Source organism: Macrobrachium nipponense, chromosome 10, assembly GCF_015104395.2.
Source record: "Macrobrachium nipponense isolate FS-2020 chromosome 10, ASM1510439v2, whole genome shotgun sequence".
Taxonomy (NCBI): Eukaryota; Metazoa; Arthropoda; class Malacostraca; order Decapoda; family Palaemonidae; genus Macrobrachium; species Macrobrachium nipponense.
In genome coordinates this window covers 69,108,728-69,119,077 of record NC_087204.1, presented here as the reverse complement: position 1 = coordinate 69,119,077, position 10,350 = coordinate 69,108,728, and the positions used below count along the sequence as shown (strand labels likewise).

Sequence of the window (10,350 nt, the reverse complement as noted above, 5' to 3'; positions counted from 1 at the left end):
GCCAGCAACTACTACTACTACTCATCCACCCACGCCGACAACAGCGCCTCTCGTGGTCATCCTTTTTGTTAGCGACATCTCGCACGCACATGAATTTTTGAGCTCTGTGTTTGTGCTTTCCATTTTGGATTTATCTATTCGTCATGGAGTTTCAAGCTATTGCTGCAGCTAAGTTAAGTACTGCCAAAAGGTTACACATATTTTTAGCCAGTCAGGATCCGTTTTCAACCGTTTTTTAGGTTCATTAACGGCCTTCCTGGTCTGGTCTCAGGCTCACCATGCCGGCTCGCCTCGTGTTTACTTGGTAACTCCTTCGGTCTTCCATACCGTTGGGGCTATTCTGTGCAGTATCTATGATTATTATTATGACTATACTAAGTGGCGTGCAAGATGTGCTGTATTTTTCATTGTCTTACATCGTACTATTCGGAAATCCTATGCCTCAATGTCTTAGCTCAGTGTTCATGCATGCATGTTCCTTTGTCTAGGTCTGTTAGGCAGTAGGCTAGCCTAACTTCTCCTGGATGCCCCCCCCCCCTTTTTCTTTACTCTTGATTTCCTTCCTTTCTGTTTTATTACGATTCTTACGATGTATTTGGTACATGTTGCATGTTTGAGACAGTTAGTATTAGCCTAGGCTATGTTTTTGTCTGTCCCATTCGCCCACGTGGTCCAACCACGTTCGCGGTGGGCCAGCTGATCACCACGAGCCACCAGCTCAGTCCCCCATCTTCCTCCCTCCCCATCGCGGGGAGGAGGCAGCCCTCGCTCGCTCACGGTCACCATGGCAACCAACCGAGACCCCTCCCCTCCTCCTCCCTTCCCAGGGAGGATACGGGAGTTACGGGAAGGGGGTCTTGAGTCTGGCTCGTATTCCGTTCTCTCCCTGTGATCCGGGGGGGGGGGTCCCCTCGTGCGTTCGGGTTGGGTTGGCCACCACGCCCGCTCGTACTGGGTCCTCTTCGGGTCTCGCTGTAGCTCTCTCCTCCCTCGGTCTACCCTCCCCATCCGTCCTACGGCGGACTCGCTGGCTCTGCCAGCTCCGTGGGGGGTAGCGGAGAGTAGCTCTTACATGCATCTGTTTTATATACGCTTATAAGGCTATTATGCTTCATTGTTCTGTTATCTCTTTTCCGCTAGTCTGGCGGAGTGCCCGCTCACCATCCGGGTTCTCTGTCTGCTTGCGAAAATTTTGTATGGCGGAGCTACGCTTCGCTTGCCTTTGTTTATATTTATTTGGGTTAATCTTCTCGTGTCTCTCCGCTGTGCTTGTACCCTCACCTTGGTGTACCCTCGGTATATGAGCAGGTAACTGGTTCGAAGGAAATCTTCGCTCCGGTGTACCAGTGTTTATCAGACCAGTTTACCACGTCCTATGGACTATCTCTCACGGAATACAGGAGATGATTATGCCAAGAAAAAATTTTCACTCCGGCATGCAGCGGAGTATTATATCTCTTAGCAGGTTAGCCCTGTTAGTAACTGCCGATACTCATGTATCTGTCCACTTACAGGCTACCAACTGCCAAGAGGCGGGGTGCAACGCCATCCTGCAAGATCCATGTGGTCACGAGGTCTGCCGGAAACCACGCTCCCTGTGCCATCCGCCATAATGACTTAGTAGTGTGGCACCACGAAGCCTGCTCCATCTGTTACGATTTGGTGGACCAGTTTTCTGCCGGAGTAAGTATATACCGGAGTAATATACTCATAACTGTTGTTGATATGCTTATACTGTTATAAGACATATGTTAAGATATAAGTATTACTTAGTCTTAGGTGTTAATCATATATCTTCGGGGCTTCGTTGTAAGGACTACAATGACCCTTTATTCCAGGCTACCGCCGTGAAGGACGCCGTGTCGGCTACCTTGAGGGCATGGGTCGGAGGCTTTGGGAAGAACGTCTCCAAGGGGCAGCCATACATCCTGGACAAGAGTATGGCTGTCCGCCTCTTCTCAGGCGGCAAGTCGACCGGGTACGTCGACCCAGCAGCGGCAGCTCCGTGTATCACCGCTATCCAGCAGCAGGTGGTGCAGGCATTGGCGGACCAAGTGACCCCGGAGATCGCCGAGGATGTGGCGACTCTTGACTTGAATGTGGAGCCTATGACGGTAGGAGAGGGTAATCTATTGGTTGAGGTAGGTTTGCTAGGAGCTCAAGGGCTTCCCTTGGGCTTGTCTGGATCTTCGTCCCCTATTCCTTCTTCATCTTCTTTTCAAGGCTTTTCTGAGTCGGACATTCCGGCGAAGACGTCATCAGCTTCAGCTATCCCTAAAGTAAAAGGGAAGCGAGAACAGAAGACCCTGGAGAGGACGTCTTCTAAGAGCAAGTCCTCTAAGGAGAAGGCCCGTGCTTCCACAGAGCCAGAGCCTTCGACGTCCACCGGAGCGCGTCCAAAGACTCCTGTGTCGGTCAGGGACCCTAGTCCCTTCGACACCGAGGCATTTACCGCCGGTGTTATGCAACAGGTGGGGAGCCTAGTCGGTAACATGGTTAACAACAGGCTGGAACAGATGCTTTTGCGCATCTCCACTTCGTTTGAGGAGTCGGGCCAGTCAATCCGGAACATTTCGGAGAGGCTGGCAAACCAGGAGAACCTGTTGGCGGGTCTTAGGGAGAATCCCCCAGCAGTTCTTCCTCAGGCAGGTACCGGGGTACCACCCATGCCTGACTATAACTCTCTCCCTTCCTTCACCATGAGCAATCCTTGGAGGGTAGCAGCTTTTGCCCCCTTCAAGGATGGAATGATTTCCATCCCCGATTGTGGAACTCGAAGAATAGAGGACTTTGAGTTCCACCCCGCCAATCTCCAACCACCTTTCATGGGCTATGCTCGCTTGACGGAGACGGCAATGAGGAGGGAGGATAGGATCCCGAAGGAAACAGTTATTTACAGTCGGGATCAAGCCCAGAGGGAATGGGTTAGAAGCCTAGAAGAGTGGGATTGCGTAAATACCAAGCTTCAGGCTTTCAAAAGCCCATTCACCATCTTTGTTTCAGAGGAGGAGACACCGCTCCCCTTTACCACAAAGCTGGCAGAGGTAACCATACAGGCCGCCATGAAAGACGAGCCTATGCCTCAACTGAGAGAGTCAGACCCAACATCTCTACTCTTTCCAGGATCCGAAGACCTCTGTGCGGATCTGCCGGCTACCTTCACAATCGGGAAGCTCAAACCAGATTGTGCTATTGAACAATTTGGGGAGAGACTACCGAGGTTGCCGGATAACCTGATCCAAGCGGAGTTTGACGCTAAGACCAGGTTAGGGAGGACTCTGAATGCCCTGGTTATGACAGAGGTTGCCGCGATTACTTATGGGACGGAGCCTCTGTTCAAGCTGCTAGCAAAGGCGCAAATGAACACAGTACAGTGTGACCTTTACGACTTTGTTACAGCTAGGCGCAACTGCAGGAAGCACGTCCTGCAGGAAGGCACAATCAGGCATGAGCCAAACAAACTGCTCGCGTCTTCCATCTGGGGCGCTGACCTCTTCCCCGAATCTGTGGTGAATGAGGTTCAGCATGAAGCGACCAGGCTGAATCAGAACCTTAAGGTCCGCTGGGGACTTTCTGTCAAGAGGAAGCCAGAAGTTACACCCTCAACGGTGAAGAAGCTGAAGAAGCCCAGGAAGTTCCCACCTTTCCAGGCTGCTCAGCAACAGCAAGTGGTTCAGGCGGTTCCCATGCCCCAAGTGATTCAGCCATCAACGTCAAAGAACCAAACCCAGCCAATTCTCCTGCTGACGTCCCAAAACCAACCCTCGACCTCCTATGCTGTGTCTCCGGCCTTTAATCCTGTTTTTGAAGGTCAGGCATTCCAAGCCTTCAACAGGTTTGGAAGGGGAAGTAGAGCTAGAGGTGCATTCCGCCAGAGGGGTGGCGGAAGGACACCTAGCAGAGGGAAACACTTCCACGGAGGACACGGAGCACGTCCTGCCCAAAAGCAGTGAGGACCCTCAGGTAGGAGGGAGGCTGTTCCTTTATCGGCACAGATGGGGATTCAGCAGTTGGGCACAGAGCATTGTGTCCAAAGGGCTGGGATGGAGTTGGATCAAAGGTCTTCCTCCATCCAAAACATTCCTTCAACTACCAACAAAGGAATTGACAGAGTATGCACAAGAACTCCTTCAGAAAGGAGTAGGATCAAGAGTCAAACATTTAAAGTTTCAAGGACGCTTGTTCAGCGTGCCAAAGAAAGGCTCAACAAAACGAAGAATAATCTTAGACTTGTCCCGTCTAAACTTATTCATTCGTTGCGACAAGTTCAAAATGCTGACTATCTCGCAGGTGCGGACCTTACTTCCCAACGGGGTCGTCACCACCTCTATCGATCTTACAGACGCATACTATCATATCCCAGTTGCGAGACACTTCCGCCCATATCTAGGCTTCAGGTTGGGAAACCAGGTATTCTCCTTCAAGTGATGCCCTTCGGGTTGAACGTAGCCCCCAGGGTATTCACGAAAATTGCAGAATCAGTAGTCTAACAACTGAGATCCCAAGGGATAATGGTAGTAGCGTATCTGGACGACTGGCTCATTTGGGCAACAACCGTTGAAGAATGCCTCAAGGCCACGAACAAAGTAATACAGTTTCCGGAACATCTAGGGTTCCAAATAAACAAGGTCAAATCCAGGCTGACGCCGGAATCTCGTTTTCAGTGGCTCGGCATTCAGTGGGACCTGAACTCCCACACTCTGTCAATTCCGTTGGTCAAAAGGAAAGAAATAGCCAAGTCAATAAGGCAATTCCTCAAATGCAAACAGACATCAAGGAGAAACCAGGAAAGGATCCTAGGTTCCCTCCAGTTTGCGTCAGTCACAGATGTTCTGCTGAAAGCAAGGTTGAAGGATATAAATCGAGTTTGGCGCTCAAGAGCAAACATCAAATCTCGAGACAAGTTGTCAGGCATCCTGCCGATTCTTCGCAAACGTCTCCGCCCCTGGGCGGAGGCCAAAAATCTGTCCTAATCAGTTCCTCTCCAATTCCCTCCTCCAGCGTTGGTTATCCACACGGACGCCTCTCTGAGCGGGTGGGGAGGATATTCCCAATTCAAGAAAGTTCAAGGGACTTGGTCACCTCAGTTCCGCCGGCTTCACATAAACGTCCTGGAAGCCATGGCAGTATTCCTCACACTAAAAAGGCTTCTACCAGCCAAGAATTCCCATATCAAACTGGTGTTGGACAGCGCAGTAGTAGTACACTGCATCAACAGGGGAGGATCCAAGTCAAGGCATGTGAACCATGTCATGATAGCCATTTTCTCTCTGGCAGCCAAGTACAAATGGCATCTATCCTCACTCATCTGGCGGGAGTAAGGAACGTGATAGCAGATGCTCTGTCTCGCTCAGTTCCTCTAGAATCAGAGTGGTCCATGGACAGGCGCTCATTCCAGTGGGTATGCCAAAAGGTCCAAGGCCTCCAGGTGGATCTTTTCGCGTCACAATCCAACCACAAGCTCCCTTGCTATGTGGCCCCCTACCTGGACCCTCTGGCCTATGCCACAGATGCCATGTCCATAGAATGGAATCAATAGAGAAAGATATACATCTTCCCTCCAGTGAATCTTCTATTGAAAGTCCTGAACAAGCTCAGGTCGTTCAAGGGACAAGTGGCTCTAGTAGCCCCGGATTGGCCCAAGAGCAATTGGTACCCTCTTCTTCTGGAATTGGGTCTCCGGCCTCAAAGGATTTCGAACCCCAAACTGTCTCAGTCAGTACAAATGAGGACTGAGTTCGCTTCCTCAGGAACTCTCAAAACCCTAACTTTATGGACTTCATGAAGTTTGCGGCTAAGAGGGATGTAAATATCGATCCCCAAAATATCCTTTTCTTAGAATCGGATAAAAGGGAATCAACATTGTGCCAATATGACGCAGCAGTTAAAAAACTGGCAAATTTCCTGAAGGAAGCGGATTCTCGAACCATGACAGTTAATTTAGCTATATCCTTTTTCAGATCCCTGTTTGGAAAAGGTCTAGCAGCTAGTACTATTACAACCAATAAGTCAGCCTTAAAGAAAATCTTCCAGTTTGGCTTTAAGATAGACTTAACAGACTCTTACTTTTTGTCTATCCCTAAAGCTTGTGCTAGGCTCAGACCTGCAGAAAGACCTAGTTCAATTTCATGGTTCTTGAATGACGTTCTCAAACTGGCTTCAGATACTGACAACGATTCATGCAATTATATGATGATATTAAGGAAAACATTATTCTTACTACGTCTGGCCTCAGGAGCCAGGATATCTGAACTGTCGGCTCTTTCCAGAGACTCTGGACATGTGGAATTTCTCCCTTCAGGAGAAGTTCTATTATCTCCAGATCGCAGTTTTTTGGCTAAAAACGAGGATCCCTTGGTGAGATGGGCCCCTTGGAAGGTCCTCCCTCTTCCTCAAGACCCTTCTCTATGTCCAGTGACGACCTTACGAGTCTATCTGTCCAGGACATCCTCTAGGTCCTCAGGTCCACTTTTTATAAGGGAAAAAGGTGGCACTATTTCCTTAAAAGGGATCAGGCAACAGATCCTATATTTTATTAAACAAGCCAATCCTGATTCATTCCCTAAAGCCCATGACATCAGGGCAGTAGCCACCTCAATTAATTACTTCCAGCACATGAATTTCGATGATTTAAAAAAGTACACTGGCTGGAAATCGCTGACAGTTTTCAAACGTCACTACCTGAAATCCTAGGAATCTCTTAAATTTCCGGCAGTGGCGGCGGGAAACATAGTTTCCCCTGACACTGTCTAGTAGTTGTAGTCAAAGATCCAGATCTCCTTTCTACCTGCCTCACTAATATTTTCCTTTAATCCTACCATCAGGTTCAATCCTGTTTGAGCCTTAGCTGCCTAAAAGGCTATGTATCGTGATGTGTCCCATATTTTTATGCTAGGGTCACTCACACCTGTAAATAGTTAGCCAAATTAGGCTATTTTGTGATGATCTCCCTTATTTTTATGCTAGGGAGACTCACTTGTGTATACTAATAATTAATAATTTCTAGTTTTAAGTTATCATAAGTCAGCCTAAGTGTAATTTTAAGTCCTTCTATGTATTTTAAAGCTAACACATATTACTTTGTACTAGTTTAAGATTAAGTATGATAACTTTGTAAATAATTTGAAAACTAGATTATAATTAATTTTGTTTTACTTTTGTGTTTTCTTGAGACCTTCTACCCTTTTTCTTTTTCCAAGCTTGTGCTAATTCTCTGGTACTATTTCACGAAGCGACACGGACTGAGCCCAGAAAACGGATTTTGACGAAGGAAAAATCTATTTCTGGGCAAGGGTCCGTGTCGCTCAGTGAAATCCCCCCCTGTTTCTCTCCCACCCTTGTGCTCAAGCTTGGTCTTCTAACGTCAAGGATGACCACGAGAGGCGCTGTTGTCGGCGTGGGTGGATGAGTAGTAGTAGTAGTTGCTGGCGCGGGCTGTACACCAGCTCTCTCTGGGAGGGGGATTTTGGTGGAGGAGAATTCTAAATGACAAGAGGTCCGTGGTAGTGGTCTCACTCGCCCTAGTACCATACTGACACCCTCTTTTTATTTAGGGTGAGCGAGTCAGTATACTCTGACATCCCCCTCTTTTATTTTTCTCTGGTAATGTTAGTATCATTTACCTAGAAATATGAACTGAAGGGATATATTTCACTGGGCAACACGGACCCTTGCCCAGAAATAGATTTTTCCTTCGTCAAAATCCCTTTTTTTTGTGTTTGAACTATCAAAATATAGGCAGTTCTAAGCATTTTTAGAGGGGTTTTAAGTATTAGTGGATTTTAACCATTCGCTGGGAGGTGCAGTATGCATCCCTGCGAATCCAGGGGGTCCACTGTAATAGCTATGTTAGTATTAGGCCTAGCAAGGAAAAAGCCATAGGCTGAGGGTTAACTATAGACGAAGGCTCACCAGGAAAGGGAGAAAAGGCAGGTTTATGACCTGACCTAACTGCTTCCCTTCTTTTCCTATGTCTGACACTTTTAAGCATAAGGTCCTTAGGCCAATCCCTACATTCCTCATATCTAGATCATTCTCTACCCCTGCAGCCAGTACAAACATAATGCTGATCTACCTCAAATTTAGGTATCTTGCTTACACAGTAATCATTCCTACATAACCTGATGCCATTTGCTTTGCTTCTGGTGGAAGACATCCTAAAAAGATTAAAATTACAAATTAACAAAATACCAACAATCGCCTCTACCCAATGGCAGCAAAGAGAATTCTAACTATAGCTGAAACATTCGAACACACCTGGTGGAGAACAGGTGAACTAGAAAGTCTTCTGGTCAACTAAGTAATATTCTTCTTTTGTTTGAATGCTGGCTCACCTATTGCCACATAGATAATAATAGACACTCTGACCAGGGCAGCCATGTGTCTTTTTTTTTTCTTTCTTTCTTTTTTTTAATGCCAATAACACTTAACAGCACAAAGATATAAGTTAACTTTAACAGTAAGAAAGATTCATTCCAAATAATACCTGATGATACACATCTGGTTCATGTTGTCTTATAATATTAATATAAAATCAATTACATCTCATGATACTAACCTCTCAATCTACGTTGTCGAAGTCGATGAATGAGAAACAGAAGTAAAGCAAGAGACAATATAGCTGTTACAGCTGAAGCTACCATGCGGAGACCAAGGTCAGTTGTTGCATTTGGTCCATTGCCATCACCAGGTAACTTTGGCAGCATGTCATCCAAGCAGATAAAATCACAGCATGACTTACCAACACGAAATGATTTACAGTCCTGCAATATTGTAGGAGAAAACTTTAGGACTAAAGATACTTAAATGAAACTAGGCAAACAATTCTATCATTATTGTTACAGTATGCAACCTCAATAAAGATAAAATTACCAAAACAAAACAAAAAAAGACATAGTATACTACAGTATTCATAAGTACAAAATGTAAAGACCAGAGATAGTACCCATGGTGAATCTCTAATAAATCATGGAAAAATCCCTACATCCCTGTGGCAACAAAAACAAGTCTACACCATCAAATATTACCTGTGGAGGCTGGCAAAGGACAGCCTGACACAACCGAGGTTTCCCTTCTTCACATTTGCAGACCGTACAATAATCAGGACCAGGAACAAATGTCTCCCCATGTGGCACACGCTGCCCATCTAGGGCAACACATTCCCATGATGATGTACCTTCTGAGGAAAAAAGGTCTGTCACCATTTCAGCTATAAGAAATACTTGTTGACAATATAATAATACCTATACTAATCAAACAACAGAACATGCCTAAGTTTTAAATCAATTCCAACAGAGATATTAAAGTAAAATGACATTTTTTTGATAAAATAACATTTTACATAGACATACATACCAAGTAATTTCAAAGCTAACAGTTTCTAGCACCGGCAGCTAAAATTCAGAATTTGTGGTACAGATTCTTTTTTGTTTAAGGTATAGGTAACTAGTCCCATCCACTTTCAGGAAGAAGAGGAACAATTGAGCCAGTTGCCTCAATTTGTTTACAACTAATAATCCATGTGCAGCAAGGAGGGTGGGTTCCCATTCTGCAATTACTTGGTTAGTACAGTGGAACCTCAACATACGAAAGTCCCAACTTACAAAAATTTCAAGTTACGAAAGCAAAGACAAAGCTTTTTTTGCCTCTGCATACAAAAATAATTCGGGTCACGAAAGGGTGTTACTGTAAAGTCCCGAGATTCGCCCAGACCACCGAGAACAATTTTAAAACTCGCGCGCCTCTAACTCTGTAGACTCGCCACCATCCTCCCACTCTCCCATTGGTTCCTGACACTAGTCACCGCTGTAAGATCCTGCTCTCCTATTGGTCAGCATCTACCCCCATCATGCTCCACGTAAAGGCGTTGTTCGGCCACTCCGTCGCACCAGCGTTATCATACGCACGCAGAATTTGTTCGTTCACATATACGATTTTGTTTGTGAACGTAAATTCGTGTTGGTGATTTTGCTCTGTACGTTATCGTGTTGTGTGAGAACTTAATTACTAGTAACTTAATTACGTACATATAGTCATGGGTCCCAAGAAAGTTGCTGAAGTTCACGGAAAGAAGAGGATGCTTTCTATGGAGACAAAGATGGAGATAATCAAGAAATATGAGGCTGGCATGCGGTTGAATGTGATCGCTGAGGAATATAGCCGAAATCCGTTGACGATAGGCACTATCCTTAAGCAGAGGGAAGCCATCAAAGTAGCTACACCTCCCAAGGGCGTGACTATTTTGTCCAACAAGAGGAGCAACGTGCATGATGAGATGGAGAGGCTGCTTCTTGTATGGATAAAAGACAAAGATATTGCTGGCAATACGATAACCGAGACGGCAATCACCCA

The 10,350-nt window shown here is 46.1% G+C and overlaps 1 protein-coding gene across 4 annotated transcripts in view; it reads right to left on the bottom strand.

Annotated features, from left to right (window-relative positions):
* The window catches only part of LOC135223665 (uncharacterized), a 148,351-nt gene that overhangs the window by 72,940 nt on the left and 65,061 nt on the right, over window positions 1-10,350 (bottom strand). For all 4 annotated transcript variants that reach the window (XR_010316555.1, XM_064262326.1, XM_064262325.1 and 1 more), the window contains 2 exons: window positions 9,027-9,178; window positions 8,558-8,762 (listed from right to left, as the gene is read on the bottom strand). Coding sequence is in view for 3 of the 4 variants with exons in the window: in XM_064262326.1 (XP_064118396.1) it covers window positions 8,558-8,762; window positions 9,027-9,178 (357 nt within the window). In the remaining variant the exon portion in view is untranslated. The remainder of the gene's footprint in view (window positions 1-8,557; window positions 8,763-9,026; window positions 9,179-10,350) is intronic.